This window comes from Dipodomys spectabilis, unplaced genomic scaffold (genome assembly GCF_019054845.1).
Source record: "Dipodomys spectabilis isolate Male_0828 unplaced genomic scaffold, ASM1905484v1 ptg000273l, whole genome shotgun sequence".
NCBI lineage: Eukaryota > Metazoa > Chordata > Mammalia > Rodentia > Heteromyidae > Dipodomys > Dipodomys spectabilis.
Window position 1 is genome coordinate 5655480 of NW_024870950.1, and position 20949 is coordinate 5676428.

Below are 20949 nucleotides of genomic sequence, written 5' to 3' on the forward strand. Positions count from 1 at the left end.
TCCAAACAGACAACAGGAACAAAACATACAAAGCAAGCATTAGGGACAGATACGGGTCTCATACTATTTTACAATAATTTAATCAAGACATGAACATCTAAGGGGGGGTAAAGCCAAAAAAAAAAAAAAAAAAAAGAAAGAAAGAAAGAAAGAAAGAACTGCTGTTAGATCTTAACTACAAAATGAGCTTTATGGAGTGATTAGCAATAGAAAAGGAATTAAAAGCATATAACTTTCAAAAACAGATTCTGGATGTTTTCTGCTGCCTCTAAAAAAATAAGAAGAAATGAAAATGATCACTTTAAAATGCTTTAAAAGATGTGAAGAGGCCGAGCACTGGTGGCTCACGCCTGTCAATCCTAGCTACTCAAGAGGCTGAGATTTGAGGATCATAGTTCAAAGTGTGCCAGAGCAGGAAAGTACATGAGACTCTTATCTCCAAATAACAACCTGAAAACTGGAAGTAGAGCTGTGGCTCAATGTGGCAGTGCTAGCCTTGAGCAAAAAAGTTCAGGGGAAGTGCCCAGGTCCTAAGTTCAAGCCCCCCTACCAATTACAACAACAACAAAAACAGCTTGGCATGGGTGGCTCAGGCCTGTAATCCTAGCTACTCAGGAAGCTGAGATCTGAGGATTGCAGTTCAAAAGCTAGGCCAGACAAGAAAGTCTGTGAGACTCTTATCTCCAATTAATGCACCGTGGCTCAAAGTGTAGAGACTACCTTGAGTTTGAAAAAGCTTATGGACAACACTGAGGCTGTGAGCTCATGTCCCTCAACTGGGAGAGAAGGGGCAGAGAGGGAGGGGGGAGGAAGGAAGATAGCGGGGGACTTTAAAAAATTAGAGCCAGGTGCCAGTGGCTTACTCCTATTATCCTAGCTACTCAGGAAGCTGAGATCTGAGGTTCAAACCTGGCTCAGACAAAAAAGTCCCCAAGAGACTCACATCTCCAATTAACCACACAAGGACCAGAAGTGGCACTGTGGCTCAAGTGGTAATGTGTTAAATTTAGCACACAGTGGCTCAGGGACAGCACCCAGGCCCTATGCTCAAGCCCCACAACCAACAAAAAAAGAAAACAAAACAAAACTAGGTCTTGGGCTAGAAGCATGGTTCCAGTGGCAGAGCATCTGTTTAGTAAGCATGAGGCTGTAAGTTCAAGCCCAGCACCACAATTTTTTTTTTTAAGCTAGGTTTTTCACCAGAGAAGTCAATGGCCTACAGTGACCAATATAGTAAAGTAATAAAAATCCTATTTCAGTTTGTGCCTTAAAAAAAATTATCTTTAAAGAAAATCTTATCCCGGGCACCAGTGGCTCACGCCTGTAATCCTAGCTACTCAGGAGGCTGAGATCTGAGGATCGAGGTTCAAAGCCAGCCCATGCAGGAAAGACTGTGAGACTCCTATCTCCAATAAACCACTAGAAAACCGGAAGTGGCGCTATAGCTCAAGTGGTAGTGCACTCACCTTGAGCTGAAAGAGTGCAGGGACAGCGTCCAAGCCCAGAGTTCAAGCCCCACGACCGACAAAAATATATATATATATCTTATTTGTAATTGACCTCAGGTTACATTTCCTGACTCAATGTAAAAACAGCAGATAAATACTTGAGATTGGTTTGTCTGCCAATAATGAGAGAAGACTTCTATTCTGAAAGGGAAAACACTCTACTAGTGCCAACTCTTAGATGCCTAAATCTGGCTTCCAGCCCTACCACACAGCAAGGCTAGTTAAATCCTTTCTTCAGCTCTATAGCTTGCTTTCAAAAGAAAATCGTAAGTGAGAAAATCATGTACTTTTCAGGAAATTCATTTCTTAATAAAGAAAAGCTTAGGCACACAGAACAGGACCTACCTTTCTAAAATGTGCAAGCATATCTGGGCTTCGCTCACACATTTCTGTGAGGAGGACTACAGATGTATGAAGGACACCTGAAAGAAAAGACCAAATAAACTAAAAACAAGGCCCTACCATTGAGTTCCAGAGAAGAAGGCTTTGAGTTCCTGAAAGTCAATTCCAAAAGGATAGCTGCTACTTTTACTTTTTAATCCCCTAAAGCATCCAAGCATTATGGGGAATACAAAGAAGGTACTTAATAGAAGCCTGCTGACTTAACATTGGTCAAATCAAAGCATTTTTGAACAATTATGTGATCAAAATAATTACTTTAAAAATGACATGTCTATTTGAAAATATCCAGGAAGACTCACAATCAATATAAGCTACATTTCTTTTGCTCCATACCTACCATGTAAGCTATTAGTTCAGTCTTCACAAATTACAGAGAGAAAAATCTTAGTAGGATTTTAAATTTCCAGATAAAATGTACCAAAATTCCAAAATAATTATAATAACAAAGTTGTTCATTCCAAAATCAATAAAGAGAATATCACAACGCTTTTCACTAAGTAATAAATGAGGGACGTAAACATTCCTTTATTCAATAAGTATACTTTGAACATACTGTGAATGTATCACTGTATTAATCAAATTAAATATATAGTAACTTTTTTTCTCTTAGACCATACGATACATAAATTTTCTTCATTTAGATAAAATAAATTGGGGAAAGAACAGTCACATTCCACTTAATTCCTCTGAAATTTTATGTAAATGTAACTGAATACTCATTAAAATTCCTGTTACAAGTAACTCAGAAGAATTTTGTCAGTCGCTGGGCCTTGGGTGCTGTCCCTGTGCTCTTTTCGCTCAAGGCTAGAACTCTACCACTTTGAGCCACAGTGTCATTCCAGTTTCTCCAGTGGGTAATTGGACATAATCAGATGTTCCTGGGCTGGCTTTGAACTGCAATCCTCAGATCTCAGCTTCATGAGCAGCTAGGATTACAGGCATGAGCCACCAGTGCTTGACTTCTTTAATCTTATACTTTTGTTGTTGTTGTTAGTCATGGGGCTTGAACTCAAGGCCTGGGTACTGTAGCTTTTTCACTCAAGGCTAGTGCTCTACCACTTAAGCCACAGCGCCACTTCCAGTTTTCTAGTGTTTAAATGGAGCTAAGAGTTTCATGGACTTTCCTGCCCAGGCTGGCTTTGAACTACGATCCTCAGATCTCAGCCTCCTAAGTAGCCAGGATTATAGGCATGAGCCACTGGTGTCCCACTGATTTTATACTCTTAACACATAACAACGAAGAAAAAAATTTGGTATAAAATAAAAATTTAGTATAAAATAAAAAGATTCACAGATATGAGACATCAAGGGTAGGATATTTATACATCACACTAAATATTATTAAGAGAACCAGAGTTGAAAGTTAAGTTTACCTCAATAGTAAAGCAATAATTATAAACTAGGGGATATCTGAGCAGACCTTCCTGGAAAACTAAGCACACCAGACTGACACATCCTTAAGCCTTTTCTCTTTCCCTTTCTCCCTCAGTACTTCATGAGTCCATCCAAATCATATTACCATGGTTCTTCTCATTCAATAAATTTTTTGTTGCTGGCAAAAACATCTCCATAAGTTCAGGAACCTTCCTGATGACATGAACAGCACACAGTGCTGCCTATTAAAAAAAAAAAAAAAGAAGAGGGGGGGGAGGAGAAAAAAATTATTTCAAGTAAGTCAAGGATAGAACAACCAATCTTATTTAAAAACAACAACAACAAAAGAATTCACCAACTAATTCACTATTAGGAAAATAAAGAAGATGGATATGTTTTATTGTTTATGAATGAACTAGGTCTTTGTAGTATAGACTGTTGTAATAATGACCAACTTCTAGCTGACCTGTTCCTTTGTTAACAAATGGACAAAAACTTTCTAGATTAGAACCTGGTTAATATAAATTATCATACAAGTTAAAACAGAAATTATGTGGAGTTCTAGTGAGTAGAAATAGAGGACTTCCATCTTTAAAATCATTCCTGAGTAGGATGAGAAGATATTAAGACATCATTCAACCTAAAGATATAAACTGCAGATGCTATATATTTGACATTACATTTTTTTCTCAATATCCTGTCTCCAACTGACTCTTTTAACACAAAGAAAATTATTTGGGAGAAGGGGGTAAAGAGAAAGGGGAGGATTTGAAATATACTTAATATCCACTAAATAAAATACAGTCTTACTAACCTATTTACCAGAAAGAAACGTGTGTTTGAGATTGATTTTCGTTACCCACCATCAAAGTAATCATTTGAATCAAATACCATAAAAGCTTAGAGAGATTAATAAATTTTTGTTAATTCTTCACATGTTATATGACAGTGAAGGCACTAATCTGAAGGAATATTTATTTAATGTAATGTACCTGCTAAAGAGGAATAGAGCCTGCAGTCTTCAAGAAAAAGTAATGGCTTACAAATTAAGAATTTAATTTTGTGCACAGTTATCATTAGCTATCATCATAAGAAATGGCTTGGCTTTTACAATAACACTTGTTAATAGATTCAGCAAATAGCAATTAAGATGATATTTCTTGAACTTCATTTACAAAGGTTTCAGGGTTAAAGCATAATTTAAAACTGAATAAAATGTTTATACCAATAAGTGAGAGTAGGTTAATTAGGAGAAAAGGATCATTTCTCATAAATTTAAAAGAGTTCTATATCATTCCCTCATAATTTTCTAGGTTCCAATGGCATCAGTAGAAAGACATGAGCACTAATTATTAGCATAAAAGTTCACACGTAAAGATCTTCGTTTTACTACTGTTTAGAATTAGATAATTTATAAAGTAACTAAATGTGCCTACCTAGGACATCCAGTACATCTTTAGATGAGTTTAGATTCACATACAACCATTTAAAATATATTTATTACAGAAAGAAAAATATAATACCATCTAGCTTTCAAAAATAATCTGCTCTCTTATCGCCATAATGCCCTCTAATCCAAATACTGACATTCATTACATTACCTTTTTTCTTAAGTAAGAGTTGGAAGTTTTCAAGAGCTTCTCTACCTCTCCTGCAAGATCTCTGCACATCTCTGAGGAGCCCATGCAGCCGAGGGTACAAAGTGCTAGCCCCTGCACAAACTGCGTGCTGTGATTAAGATCACTGCAAAAGAAAGAAAGGCAGGTAAAAAATTTTCTCTACCAGTGCTGCCCACAAAGAAGCTGTACAACTTCAAAAAGTAGTTTGGGATGACTCAGATTTCTCTCCAATAATTTGTAGTATTTTTCCAGTAATTACTAGTATTAATTAGAAAGAAAAAATTTATTTCAACATTATAAATTTCCAGTACAGTGAACTTACTGACAGTACCTCCTATAGGTTAACTACCTTGGAAGCCAACCTGAGCTCCACAGTGCGATTCTGTCTTGTGAAAAAAGAAAACTTCTGCTCATAACAAAATAGTAAAAATTATTAGTTTTATTAAAACCCAACTTTTTTTTTTGGTAGAACTGAGGAATGATCCCAGGACCTTGTACACATTAGGCAAGTACTTTACCACTGACTTATACAGCCAACTTTAAACCTCAACTCTTTTTTTTTTTTTCTTTTTAAGACAGAGTCTTACTATGTAGGTTAGCCTCAAATCCACAATTCTTTTATCTCCATCCCGAGTGTTTAATTTACAGGCTAAATCAACTCTGAGTGTACATTTTCAAAATATTCTAAAGGAAGCGGTGACACTGTCAAAAAAGCAATGTACATATTACCTTTGTGAAATGCTAATTTTTCTATGTAATACCTTAATAATAAAAATTAGATTTAAAAAATATTCTGTATGACAAAATGGGAAGTATGCATAAATTACAACTGCACAGTGAAGTAAAATGAAAGCCTCAGAAAAAGCAATTGTAAATCTGTTTCATTTGTAAACTGAACTATGAACTAGCTGTTTTAAAAACACAAATGACAAATATGACAGTTTGGGTATGTGGTAGATATTCTCTGTACAAAGAGTCATGGAAGCCTCTAACTTCAGGAATAACTGCTAGGGGTGAGCGCTGGTGGTGAGCACCTGTAATCCAAGCTATTCAGGAGGCTGAGATCTGAGGATCGAGGTTCAAAGCCAGTCTAGGCAGGAAAGTCTGTGAGACTCCTATCTCCAGTAAACCACCAGAAAACTGGAAGTGGTGCTGTGGCTCAAGTGGCAGAGTGCTCGCCATGAACTGAAGAGCTAAGGACAGCACCCAGGTCCAGAGTTCAAGCCCCATGACTGACCAAAAAAAAAAAAGCAAGCTGTAAAGTAAAACTTAGATGGCACTGTGGCTCAAGTGGTAGAGCACTAGCCTTGAGCAAAAGAAACTGAAGGACAGCACCCAGGCCCAGATTTCAAGCTGACAAAAAAAAAATTAGAATTTTATAAAACTTGTATTTGCAATATAAGCTGAATGTTTTACCAATATTTACCCCTTTCTGATGAAATTAGTGGTAATACTAACTGATGGTTTTTTTTGTTTGTTTGTTTTGTTTTTTTTTTTTTAATATTTTTTTTTGGTCGGTCGTGGGGCTTGAACTCTGGGCCTGGGCGCTGTCCCTCAGCTCTTCAGCTCAAGGCGAGCGCTCTACCACTTGAGCTACAGCGCCACTTCCGGTTTTCTGGTGGTTTATTGGAGATAAGAGTCTCGCGGTCTCTCCTGCCCCGGCTGGCTTTGATCCGCGATCCTCAGATCTCAGCCTCCTGAGTAGCTAGGATTACAGGCGTGAGCCACCAGCGCCCGGCTCTAACTGATGGTTTTGCTTAATATTTGGTAATGAAATGCATTAATATCAGGAAGATATGCATAACTTGGTGAGCTAATTTTTCCAAATGGACCCATTATAGTTATAAAAATAACTACTCGGGCTGGGAAGGTGGCTCAGTGGTAGAGCGCTTGCCTTGCATGCCTGAGGCCCTGGGTTTGATTCCTCAGCACCACATAAGCAAAAAGAAAAAAGCCGGAAGTGGCGCTGTGGCTCAAGTGGTAGAGCGCTAGCCTTGAGCTGAAAAGCTGAGGGACAGCGCCCAGGCCCAGAGTTCAGGCCCCACAACCGGACCAAAAAAAAAAAAAAAAAACTACTCAGAGTAAAAACAGACCAATTGGTCTTAACATAATAAAGCACTAGAGGCTGGGAAGGTGGCTCAGTGGCAAAGCATTTGCCTTGCATGCATGAGGCCCTGGGTTCGATTCCTCAGCACCACATAAGCAAAAAGAAAAAAAGCCGGAAGTGGCGCTGTGGCTCAAGTAGTAGAGCGCTAGCCTTGAGCTGAAGAGCTGAGGGGCAGCGCCCAGGCCCAGAGTTCAGGCCCCAGGACCGGACCTAAATAAATAAATAAAGTGCTATGGCATCACAAACAGCCTCAGAGTCAGCACTGCACCTTACCTTTAAGAAATGATTACTTATTAAGAAATATAAAGAAGCCGGGCACTGGTGGCTCAAGATGGTAATCCTAGCTACTAAGGAGTCTGAGCTCTGAGGATTATGGTTCAAAGCCAGCCAGGATAGGAAGTCCGTGAGAGTCTTATCTCCAATTAACCACCAGAAAACTGAAAGTGGCACTGTACTCACATGGTAGAATGTGGGCTTTGAGCAAAACTCAAGTACAGTGCCCAGGCCCAGACTTCAAGCCCCTGACTGACCAAAAAAAAAAAAAAAAAAAGAAGAAGAAAGAAATGGATATGTCACAGGGGGATGAGATTATTGAAGGGAGTTACACAGATCAAGATACATTGTATTCATATCCTGCTGTATTAAATGACCCTCCTTTGTACAACTACTTAAAGGAAAGCACACAAAAGAAGGAAGAAAAAGAAAAGGAGGGAAGAATGGAGGGAGGGAGGGAAGAAAAAAAGGATTTTAGGACAGTATCAAGTAACATCTCTAGTTATTTTTAAAAGCCATTATGCTTCCCTTTTCTAATTGTGCTATCTGGGAAAGGCTATATTTTCTTCACTTACTCATTCAATATGACATAACACAGGAAACAATGTAGAAGCACATAGGTGCATTCAACATCTTCTTTTAGGTTAAACACTGAAGAGTTATGAAAATTTAAAATACTACCACTCCACGCGATCTTGTTTTTTATGTGTATAGGTCCTGGGGCTTGAATTCAGAGCCTGGGTGCTGTCCCTGAGCTTTTGTGCTCAAGGCTAGTAGTGCTCTACCACTGAAGCACAGCTCTACTACCAGATTTTTGGTGTTAACTGGAGATAAAAGTCTCATCAACTTTCTGGCCCGGACTAGCTTCAAACCATGATCCCCAGATTTCATTCTCATAAGTAGCTAGGATAACAGGAGTGAGTCACTAATGCTCAGCCTAAAAATTTTGGTTTTGTTTTTGCAATACTGAGGTTTGAGCTCTACTACTAGAGCCACACCCTCAATACGTTTTTTTTTGGGCTGACCTCACACTATGATTCTTCTACTTACACCTTCCCAAGAGCTGGCGTTCCAGACATATAACACCATACTCAACTTGTTTGTTTTAATGAATTAATTAATCCCCCCCAGCTAGGGGATGCCTAGCTGATCATACACTGCAATCCTCCTAGTTTCCATCTTGCATGTAAAAGTATTTTATTTTTTATAAGGAATGTTATTTATGTTAACATACAAGAGATCCACTATTAGAACTCCTTTTCATCTAATTGTATTCTTTTTTTGGTGCCAGTACTAGGCTTGTACTCTCAGCTTCACAAGGCTAACACATAAACCACTCCTCCAATTCTGGTTTTTTGCTGGTTAACTAGAGATAAGTATCTCTGGGATTATTTCTGTCCCACCTAGCTTCAAACCTCAATTCTCAGATCTTAGCATTATGAGTGGCTAGGATTACAGATGTGAGCCACCTCCACCTGGATTACAATGCAGGTTCTTAAGATACTAGATTTAATTTTTTAAAGGAATTAATTCTAAGGACTTTAACTTCTTAGAGTTTTTCTAAGTCAATGTATAATAAAACAAATATTTTATTATTAAACATAAAAACTATTGATACACTATGGTACCCCATAACAAACTCATAAAGATATATATGAATATGCAACTTTTAAAAATAATTGAATAATTCAAAACAAAGTAAAATCTTTGATCAATTCTCAATTATTTGGGAAAAAAAAAGTTCTCTCCCAAAGGCACCGGGGTCTTAGCTGGATATCATTCAAACTAAATACAAGCCAGGCAAGGTGGTACAAGAAGAGGATGGTTGAGTTCCAGACCAGTCTGGGCTAAAAACAAAATTCTTTCACAAAAACAAAAAACAAAAAAAGCAAAAACAAATAGAAAAACTATAACATGTAGTCTCCTAATAGAGAAAGTATGAAGGCTATACACAAGGACTGTCATTTGAGTGAGTCCCATTTTCTGCATGGGGAGCAGGAAATGTTTCTTTCTTCTCCACTTCTTCTAATTCTTCCCTTTTATACTAAAACATTTGCTATTTTTTTAAAAAACTAAAAGATTTCTTCTTTATCTATGCGCCTCATTCTTCCCTTTTAATCAAGCTAAATCTACACTTAGGTTTCATATTAACTCTCTAACATGAACTTGCTGCCAGGCAGAAATGCCAAACCATTAGCATGTGATTCAAAGGTTGAGTAATACAGGCAACAGAGCATGTAGGAATAAAAGTTCAAGGAACTCCCTTAGAGATCTATGAAGTAAACATATTTAAGAATTATACCGAACATCTAGAACATACCCTCAAGGACACCCAGGATTTCACTTTCCCCTTTGCCATCCCAGTATTTGCAACAGCTCCTGGCATATAACAGGTGTGCAATAAATTGAATAGATGAAATCAATTTAGTAGTCTCAATATTAATAATTATTTCATAGACAAAAAATAGGAATTCTTCCCAAAAATAAGTCCATAGATTCGTTGTATTTAAATGTTGCATGTAACAATTGCAATTAAGTCATAGCTGTCATTTAATAATTTGGTTATCCATTGAAAAAAAATTATCACTAGCTTCTAACAAAAAAAAAAAAGAGTACAAGTTTTAAATATCCGCAAATCTAATCATCTAATTCTATATCCTTAACTTCTGCTTTTACTTTCTCTTAAATACAAATAAAAAAAGAATTCTAAAAAGGTGATTCAAATCACAGGTAAACCAAAACCAAACTTAAATAAACCTAAAAGTACTAAAGGCCAACAGAACTTTCATAGCTTTCTTTTCTTTTCCTCTTTAAGACGTGTGTGTGTGTGTGTGTGTGTGTGTGTGTGTGTGTGTGTGTGTGTGTGTGTGTCAGTCCTGAGGCTAGAACTCAGGGCCTGGATACTATCTCTGAGCTTGAGCTCAAGGCTAGTGCTCTACCACTGTGTGTGTGTGTGTGTGTGTGTGTGTGTGTGTGTGTGTGTGTGTGTGTGTGTGTGTGTGTGTGTGTGTGTGTGTGTGTGTGTGTGTGTGTGTGTGTGTGTGTGTGTGTGTGTGTGTGTGTGTGTGTGTGTGTGTGTGTGTGTATCAGTCCTGAGGCTAGAACTCAGGGCCTGGATACTATCTCTGAGCTTGAGCTCAAGGCTAGTGCTCTACCACTGTGTGTGTGTGTGTGTGTGTGTGTGTGTGTGTGTGTGTGTGTGTGTGTGTGTGTGTGTGTGTGTGTGTGTGTGTGTGTGTGTGTGTGTGTGTGTGTGTGTGTGTGTGTGTGTGTGTGTGTGTGTGTGTGTGTGTGTGTGTGTGTGTGTGTGTATCAGTCCTGAGGCTAGAACTCAGGGCCTGGATACTATCTCTGAGCTTGAGCTCAAGGCTAGTGCTCTACCACTTTGAGCCACAGTGCCACTTTTAGTTTTCTGGTGGTTAACTGGAGATAAGAATCTCATGCACTTTCCTGCCTAGGCTGGCTCTGAACTGTGATCCTCAGATTTCAGCCACCTGAGTAGATAGAATTACAGGCATGAGCCACTGGCAATCTGGGCTGACCTCAAACTCAAGATACTCCTGCTTCGGCCTCCTGAGTGGTAGAATTATGGGAAGATGCCATACCCAGTTGAGAGAATTTCCCTAAGGATGCTAAAAAGAATTGCTAATTTCCTGCTCAGATCTTTTAATTTATCCATACAAGAAGTATTTCTCAGATGGTCAGCAAGGTAAACATAACCAGTACCATCAGACAAGCAGCCATTAGAGTTTTAAAGAATATTATGCACCAGTGGCTCAGTCCTATAATCCTAACTACTTAGGAAGCTAACATCTGAGAATCAAAGTTAAGACCTGAGAATTGAGGTTTAGAGCCAGCCTGGGCAGAGCCAGGGGTGGTATCAGAGCAGGGTGGGGAGAATCTCACTATAAAATCAGTCATAGTAGTATACATCTATTAAGTTAATGATTCTAGCACAGACAAGAGGATTGCAAGTTACAGGTCAGCCTAGACTACACAGCAAGGCCCTGTTATGAAAAAAGAAAAAAAGCATTAAAATTTAAAGAGGCCCGGCACAGCAACAATGCATGTCCATAATCTCAGTACTTAGGAGGCTCAGACAAGAGGATTGAGAATTCAAGGCCAACTTGTGTTACCTACCAGGCCAGCCTAAGCTATGTAACAGGACCTTCTTTTTATTTGCAAAAGGGGGGCGCCCTGGGCGCTGTCCCTGAACTTTTCAGCTCAAGGCTAGCACTCTACCACTTGAGCCACAGCGCCACTTCCGTTTGGTTTACTGGAGATAAGAGCCTCACAGCCTTTTCTGCCCTGGCTAGCTTTGAACCACAATCCTCAGATATCATCTTCCTAAGTAGCTAGGATTGCAAGCATGAGCCACTGGCGCCTGGCTACAAGACTTGATCTTTAATTTAAAAAAAAAAAAAGAGCTAGGCACTGGTGGCTAATGCCTGTAATCCTAACTCAGGAGGCTGAGATCTAAGGATCACAGTTCAAAGCCAGCCAGGGCAGGAAAGTCCATGAGACTCTTACCTCCACTTAACCATCAGAAAACTGGAAGTGGCACTGTGGCTTAAAGTGGTAGAGTACTAGCCTTGAGCAAAAGAGCTCAGGGACAGCTCCCAGATCCTGACTTCAAGCCCCAAAACTGTCAAAAGAAAAAGAAAAAAAAAAGAGAAAAAAAATCACAGAAATCACAGATATAAGTACAATTCAACACAAATAAAAATCTCAGGAAGATTAGAACACTGATATGAAAATCCTCTCTTTACTTTTATATATTCAGAATATATTGTGTGTGTATGTCCACTTGCACTGATAATGGGAATTCAGCCCCATGTTCTCACTAAGCTTTTCCTGATCAAGGCTGGCACTCTACTACTTGAACCATACCTTCACTTCCAGCTTTTTGATGACTAATTGACAAGAAGGCCTCTCAAAATTGTCTGCCTGAGCTAGCTTCAAACCATTATTCTCAGATCTATTTCCTGAGCAGTTAGGATTAGAGGCATGAGCTCACCTGTGCCATGTCTTCTTTTTTTTTGGTGCCAGTCCTAGGGCTTGAACTCAGGGCCTAAGTGCTGTCCATTAGCTTTTTCTGTTATAGTATTAGGGCCCTAATTCCAACCTTTTGGTAATTTATTGAAGATTAAGAGTTTTATGGACTTACCTGCCCAGGCTGGTTTCAAATTATCATCCTCAGATCTCAGCCTCCCAAGTAGCAAGGATTATAGAAATGAGCCACCAGAACCAAGTTACATGTAGTTTTTAATAAATGTACAGTTCCATTATTCATAGTCTTCAAAGTCCTTGAGATCTAAGATATAAGTCTACATTTTACCCATTTTTTTTCTTTGAAGGGTCAAATGTTTGTTATTATGCCTAAAAATGCACATTTGTCCTTCGTTTTCCTTTGCTTAGCACCTTAATACATAAGCTAATGAGTCAAAAGCAATTCAGATACAATCTATCAAGTAAACATGTAACTGGTAAATAGAAGCTCTTAATGTCATATTATGAAATTCCTTAAACAAGCAAAATAGTTGTTAGAGAAAAGGAAGGTAAGCCTTACTTTTTGATACAGTTGGTCATGAGAAGATGGACATCTTGTCTTTCATCTAACAGCAGCATTGCTCCTAAGTAGCCAATGCGTTTGTCTGTAAATTTTTGAGAGGCAATAAGTTTGAGGCACTCCAACTGCAAATATAAAGAAGAAAATGATATTAAGAGCCTGCTACCACAATCTAGAAAAGCAATGTTCATAGATGACCGAAGTGTAGACTTGTATCATCAAACCTCCTAAATGAAAAAAAGGACTGAAACTTTTAAACGCCTCAATAATAGTAATCAGATTATGAGAGATTATACTGTCAAGGTCTCATACCATTTGCCACCCAAATAATTAAGTTTTAACTTAGTTCATACAAACACAAACGAGTCTAGTATTTAAGATATTACTGGGCTAAATTTCTAATGTTATCCCTAGCTTACATTAATTATTTAACTCAGATTTAAAGTTTAGTTCCTATTTTGATAATCAAAAACTTCAAGCCAGGCACAGGTGGCTCATGCTTATAATCCTAGCTATTCAGAAGTCTGAGGATCATGAGTCAAAACCAGGCAGGGCAGGAAAGTCTGTGACCCTCTTACTTCTAACAAATTACTCAGAAAAAAGCAGAAGTGGCACTTGCTTCTCAAGTGGTAGAGTGTTAGTAGTTAATAAAAGAAGATCAGGGATAGCACCTAGGCCCCGAGTTCAAGCCCCAGGCCAACACCAACACCACCAAAAAAAAAGGAAATACATAAAAGTGCCAAACAGTATCTTAAACATCAGAAAAGCACAATTAAAGAAGGGAGCCCATAACTGATTTTAAAATAATGGAGAAAATAATATGAGTAGAGGGGCTGGGAAGGTGGCTCAGTGGTAGAGCACTTGCCTTGCATACTCGAGGCCCTGGGTTCGATTCCTCAGCCCCACATAAGCAAAAAGAAAAAAGCCGAAAGTGGCTCTGTGGCTCAAGAGGTACAGTGCTAGCCTTGAGCTGAAGAGCTGAGGGACAGTGCCCAGGCCCAGAGTTCAGGCCCCAGGACCGGACCAAAAATAATAATAATAATAATAATATGATTAGAGTATAAATTTGGAGTAGTATGAGAGAAGGGAGGGCGAGTGAAGAATCAAATAAAGAAAAATCCAGAGGAAAACTCAATAGTGATATGAACCTATATTATTCCATATGATTTCTACTTTACATAATCCTTAGAGATAATTCTTCAGGGTTTAAGTGCCCTTGTAATTAAATTTGACCTTTCTTGAAAGTCATAATCATTTGAGTATACTTTATCATTTCATCTTGACAACACAGAAAAAACAAACATTCCCTCTGGAACAGTGGTTCTCAACATTCCCTCTGAAACTATGCTCTCCTTTAGAATCAGTCAAGTACCCTGAAAAAAGAAGCTCCGATGGAAATCTGTGTACCCAGGAAGCTAAGAACCTATAAGACTATTTTCCCATTATGAACTTGGAGATGAGCTAACAGTTCCATAAATAAAAATTGCTGTTCTCAATAGACATGTATTTACAAAAATTCCTAAGGCCAGCTGGGAATGTGGCTTAGTGGCAGAGTGCTTGCCTAGCATGCATGAAGCCCTTGATTCTATTTCTTAGTACCACACAAATCTCTGGGTTTTATTCTTCAGTACCACAGAAAAAGCCAGAAATGGCACTGTGGCTCAAGTGGTTGAGGGGTAGCCTTGAGCAAAAGAAACTCAGGGGACAGTGTCCAGGCCCTGAGTTCAAGGTCCAGGTCTAGAAAAAAAAAATTCCTAAGTTGATTGACTATACTATCAGGAGTATGTCAAAGAAGTCTCCAAGAGCATAACTAGGAGCTGGGTGCTGGTGGCTCATACCTGCAATCCTAACTACTCAGGAGGCTAAGATCTGAGGATGGTGGTTCAAAGCCAGCCCTGAAACTCATCTCCAATAAATTACCAGAAAACTGGAAGTGGCACTGTGGCTCAAGTGGTAAAGCGCTCACATTGAGGTGAAGAGCTGAGGCACAGTGCCCAGGCTCAAAGTTCAAGCCCACAACTGGCACAAAAAGAAAAAAAAAAGGGAAGGCTCTTTCATTTATTGATTGATTGCCAACCCTGGGGCATAAACTCAGGACCTGAACCTTTTTGCTCAAGGCTAACACTCTATCACTTAGCCACAGCTCCACTTCTGACTTTTTGGTGGTTAACTGGAGATAAGAGTAGCATGAACTTGCCTGCCTGCGCCGGCTTTGAACCAGAATCCTCGGATCTCAGCCTTCTGTCTAAATAGCTAGAAATTACAGGCCTAAGCCATCAATACACAGCACACATTCAACTAAAAGTTTTTTTTGTTTTTCTTTTTGGGTCTGGTCTTGGTGCCTGAACTCTGGGCCTGGGCGCTGTCCCTCAGCTCTTCAGCTCAATTAAAAGTTTAAAAACAGTTTCTGAAACACTTTATCAATGTATGCAGAAAAAAAAAGGAGGGGAGGGGCTGGGAAGGTGGCTCAGTGGTAGAGCGCTTGCCTTGCATGCCTGAGGCCCTGGTTCAATTCCTCAGCACCACATAAGCAAAAAGAAAAAAGCCAGAAGTGGTGCTGTGGCTCAGGTGGTAGAGCACTAGCCTTGAGCTGAAGAGCTGAGGGACAGCGCTCAGGCCCAGAGTTCAGGCCCCACGACCGGAACCAAAAAAAAAAAAAAAAAAAGGAGGGGATAGGCAGAGTATCTGCCCAGCAAGCATAAGGCTAACCCCAGTACTGTCAAAAGAGGACTTAAAATACAACTCCAGTAAATGGAGGAAATTTTAAGTAACTGGAATTATAATATAACTTAATAACCATTTTTAAATAGTTAAATTCATAAAGAACAATTATCATGCTATCCTGTCATTTCTGCTGATGCTTGTAGGAGCTTGAGATATATGCTTGTTTCTAATCTCTAATCCCCAATGGCTGTACTTCATTCTTCTGGTGGTTATTTTATATTCCTAGCTTCTACAGATTTCTCTTTTGTGAACACCAGTATTTAATTTCTGCCTTAATATACTTGTTTACTTAAGCAAACTTCTCCCTCTCCCCTACTTCCCATCCCAAAGGACTGGTAATGATCTCTTTTCCTACTCAGATCTTTAACAGAAAAAAAAAAAAAAAAAAAAAAAACCTTCCTTCTAATTGGGAGGCTCTGTTTTGAGATTCTATGGTTACTACCAGCGTAACCTCCAAAGAGACATTTCTCTAATGTAGTACATTCCTACAGTGTACCAACAATGTGGTAGACCGCCACTGTAAACAAAGCATGTATTATGACTGTTACCTACAAGCTACTGTAAAAACAAGAGCACCTAGTTCGGTTTTAAGAAAAGACAGAAGCTTGCCGGGCGCTGGTGGCTCACGCCTGTAATCCTAGCTACTCAGGAGGCTGAGATCTGAGGATCGCGGTTCAAAGCCAGCCCGGGCAGGAGAGACCGTGAGACTCCTATCTCCAATAAACCACCAGAAAACAGGAAGTGGCGCTGTAGCTCAAGTGGTAGAGCGCTCGCCTTGAGCTGAAGAGCTGAGGGACAGTGCCCAGGCCCAGAGTTCAAGCCCCACAACCGACAAAAAAAAAAAAAAAAAAAGAAAAGACAGAAGCTGGGAAACGATGGCTGGCTCATGCCTGTAATCCTAGCTACTCAGGAGGCTGAGTCCAGGGTCCGGGGTCTGGGAAAAAACAAAAACAAAAAAACTCCAAGCAAGGTTCCTATCTCTATAACACATGGTAGATGAGAAAGAAAACCATCTGAGCTAGGGGTGGGGCACCTTCCTAGTCCTCTTCCACCTAAAGGTCTTGGTTTCTACAGCTATGACAGCCACCATTCCCTGCTTTCAGGGTAGTCAGCAGGTGACCCTCAGAAAGAATGCTAGCAGGGGCTGGGAAGATGCTCAGTGATAGAGGGCCTGCCTTGCATGCATAAGGCCCTAGGTTCTATTCCTCAGCACCACAGAAACAGAAAAGGCCAGAGGTGGCGCTGTGGCTCGGATGGTGAAGTGCTAGCTTTGAGCTGAAGAGCTGAGGGACAGCGACCAGACCCTAGCAGGATACTAATCAGCCATTAGCAACAAGCTTAGGAGACTGGAAGCTACTGGCCCCTCAGGGAACAAATACAAGGCCTTAGAACATTTCCCAAGATGGGTACAGCAGAATCATCTGAGAGAGCTTTCCTTCCTTCCTTCCTTCTTTCTTTCTTTCCTTCTTCCTTTCTTTCTCTTTCTTTCTTTGTCAGTCATGGGGATTGAACTCTGGGCCTGGCCACAGTCCCTGAGCTCTGGAGGCAAGCACTCTACCACAGCACCACTTCAGTTTTCTGGTGGTTAACTGGAGGTAAGAGCCTCACTGACTTTCCTGCCTAGGCAGGCTTTAACCTCAATCCTCAGATCTCAGTCTCTTGAGTAACTAGGATTACAGGTGTGAGCCACCAGCGCCCGGACAAGAGCTTTTTAAACTATAGGTCACTCCCAGAAAATTCCAATAGGGAAGATTTGGGATAAAAACTGACAATTTCATTTTTACAAAAATTTTCTGGGGGACTTTTTTGTATATATGTTGGTTCTGGAGCCTGAACTCAGGGCCTGGGCACTGTCCCTGAGCTCTTGTGCTCAAGGCTCTCCCGCTTAAGCCATAGCTCTACTTCCAGCTTGCTATTTGGACTGGATGGTGTTTTTTCCTTCTATCAGGAAGTGAGGACAGGGGAGGGGGAACACCTGAAGATTCCTATTGAATTTTTTTCTCATTAAAAAACTTACTTTATATTTTATTCAAAATTGCATACAATGACCTACCCACTAGTTTTTTCAAATCTTAACCTTTTGTATGTCTGTGTTGTGTACTCTGGTCCTGGAACTTGAACTCAGGGCCTGGGCACTGTTTCTGATTTTTTTTTCTTTTTTTGCTCAACACTAGACTTCTACCACTTGGGTCACAGCTCCATTTCCAGGTTTTTGGTAGTAGCTGGTGGCTCATGGGTTTTTCTACCAGGGCTGGCTTTGAACTGTGATCCTTAGATCTCAGCCTCCTGAGTAGTTAGGATTTCAGCTAGGATACCAGCTACGTTATTTATTTTTAAGATATATATATATTTTATTTTTTATTTTTTTAGAAAGCATCTCACTAGGGCTGGGAAGGTGGCTCAGTGGTAGAGCGCTTGCCTTGCATGCTTGAGGCCCTGGGTTCGATTCCTCAGCACCACATAAGCAAAAAGAAAAAAGCCAGAAGTGGCGCTGTGGCTCAAGTGGTAGAGCGCTACCCTTGAGCTGAAGAGCTGAGGGAAAGCTCCCAGGCCCAGAGTTCAGGCCCACGACTGGACCAAAAAAAAAAAAAAGAAAGCATCTCACTATGTTGCCCAAACTGACCTGGAATTTTTGATTATCATGCCTCAGCTTTCCAAATACTAGACTTATAGGCATACACCACCACAGCCAGTTAATTTTTTTTAATATTATAAATTCAACTGAAGCCTTCTCTTTGCATACGGTGCTTCAATCCCAAAACAGATCCTCCTAGAAGTAACCGAAAAACCAAACTGCATGCTGTATGTTCTTACAAGTGGAAACAGTTTGGGACATTTGGACTTTGTATACTGCTTTTTCATGAAACAGGAAGGATGGTAATGGGGTATGAACTCAGGACCACGTATATGCCAGACAAGTGCTCTACAAGATCTTTTTTTATTTTTTGGCTATGGTGCTTGAACTCAGGATCTGGGAACTGTCCTTGAGCTCATTTGCTCAAAGCTAGTGCTATACCACTTTTGAGCCACAGTGCCACTTCAAGTTTTCTGGTGGTTCACTGGAGATAAGAGTCTTTTTTTTTTGGGGGGGGGGGGGTCCAGTCGTGGGGCCTGAACTCTGGGCCTAGGCACTGTCCCTCAGCTCTTCAGCTCAAGGCTAGTGCTCTACCACTTGAGCCACAGCGCCACTTCTGGCTTTTTTTTTCTGCTTATGTGGTGCTGAGGAATCGAATCCAGGGCCTCATGCATGCAAGGCAAGCGCTCTACCACTAAGCCACCTTCCCAGCCCCGAGATAAGAGTCTTACAGGGACTTTCCTGCCCAGGCTGGCTTTGAACCTTGAACCTCAAATCTCAGCCTACTGAGTAGCTAGGAATACAGGCTTGAGCCATCAGCGCCCAGGCTTACTCAACATCTTTTGAGTATTATACAACAAAAGGAGCTCTAATTCAGACATACCCACTTTTAAACATAAACTTATCTACTCTGAGAACAAACATTGTTTTCAATATGTTACTATTAGAATAATGCTTCAATGAACACTCTTAGGCAGTCATTGCCTATTGATCAAGAACTTCTGTGTACCTAAGGTAGCTTGATGATATTCAAGTTGTCCCGCTTTTGGGTTGTTCTGATTTTGCAAATATGTTACTTCTTAGTTGGTATGAACTTTCATCAGACATGTAATTGTTTCTGGTGGCTGCCTCTGACATCAGCAGCACTAATGACCAGCAGGCATTGAAAAAAGTAATACTCAAATTTTTTCACCTCATTTATTAGCTAAACTACTCTAAGATACAGATTCTTCTGATGAAGAATAAAATCTTTTAGCTTGACTTTAGTGGTCTTTCTTGCTTCTTGTAATAGCCAAGTGGTTCTAAATTACTTTGTGTATTTCCTGAATCTGGAATCTGTCATCATTCTAATGGATCCTGGCCCTTTAAAGTAAGATGGAGAGATCTCATTTAAAACAGAAAACATGGGCTGGAACGGTGGCTCAGTGGTAGAGCTCTTGCCTTGCATGCATGAGGCCCTGGGTTCGATTCCTCAGCACCACATAAGCAAAAAGAAGAAACCCAGAAGTGGCGCTATGGCTCAAGTGGTAGAACGCTAGCCTTGAGCTAAAGAGCTGAGGGACAGTGCCCAGACCCAGAGTTCAGGCCCCATGACCGGACCCACAAAAAAAAAAAAAAACCACCCCACAAAACATAAATAAGTAAATACTAAATACACACACATACACTCATAAACACTCAGAAGGCAAAGATCTAAAGATCCCAGTTCAAAACCAGCCTGAGAAGGAAACTCTGGAGACTCTTTTTATCTCCGATTAACCAGTAAAAAGCCAAAAATAGAGCCCTAGCCTTTATTTATTTACATTTTTTTGTCGGCATTAGGGCCTGAACTCTGGGCCTGGACACTGTCCCTCAGCTCTTCAGCTAAAGGCTAGCACTCTACCACTGGAGCCACAGCGCAACTTCCGGCTTTCTCTGCTTATGTGGTGTTGAGGAATCGAATCCAGGGCCTCATTCATGCAAGGCAAGCTCTCTACCACTAAGCCACCTTCCCAGGCCGAGCCCTAGCCTTGAATGGAAAAAAACTAAAGAATAGCACCCAATCCTTGAGTTCAAGCTACAGTAATGGCACACAAAAAAGTAATACACACTCACAAAAAAAGTCAATTATATTTCTATATATCTATAATTACCAAAAAAATTTAAGGACATTATTTACAACAGAAACAGTAACTATAAAGAACCTATGGATAAACAGAAGAAAGGGAAAGCAAATACAGTCATTATATCCAATGTACATTACATAAAAATTGAATTATGTAACTTGAGGGTAGAGATGAAATGGGGAGAAAATAGGAGAGAAAAATGGAAGAGATGACATCATTGATCAGATATATGATACTCATATGACTTGTAAAACTGAAACCATTTGTACACTTTGTCTTCTTGTCTTTCATGGGGCTTAAACTCTGGGCCTGGGCACTGTCCCTCAACTCTTCAGCTCAAGGGCTAGTACTCTACCACTTGAGCCACAGCACCACTTCCAGTTTTCTGGTGGTTAACTGGATATAAGAGTCTCATGGAGGGGCTGGGAAGGTGGCTCAGTGGTAGATTGCCTTGCATGCATGAGGCCCTGGGCTCGATTCCTCAGCATCACAAAAGCAGAAAAAAAAAGCCAGAAGTGGCGCTGTGGCTCAAGTGGTAGAGTGCTAGCCTTGAGCTTAAAAGCTGAGGGACAGCACCCAGGCCCAGAGTTCAGGCCCCACGACCGGACCCAAAAAAAAAAAAAAAAGAGTCTCATGGATGTAAATTTTTAACCCAAAAAATTAGATGAAAAGTTTGTAGACTCCACATGTTGT

At 40.1% G+C, this 20949-nt stretch overlaps 1 protein-coding gene across 2 annotated transcripts in view; it reads right to left on the reverse strand.

Moving 5' to 3' along the window:
- Nucleotides 1-20949, reverse strand: part of Ap1g1 (adaptor related protein complex 1 subunit gamma 1) — a 79370-nt gene that overhangs the window by 35888 nt on the left and 22533 nt on the right. For both annotated transcript variants that reach the window (XM_042700679.1, XM_042700681.1), the window contains exons 3-6: nt 12853-12977; nt 4886-5027; nt 3430-3526; nt 1854-1930 (exon numbers count right to left, since the gene is read on the reverse strand). In XM_042700679.1, the coding sequence (XP_042556613.1) occupies nt 1854-1930; nt 3430-3526; nt 4886-5027; nt 12853-12977 (441 nt within the window). The remainder of the gene's footprint in view (nt 1-1853; nt 1931-3429; nt 3527-4885; nt 5028-12852; nt 12978-20949) is intronic.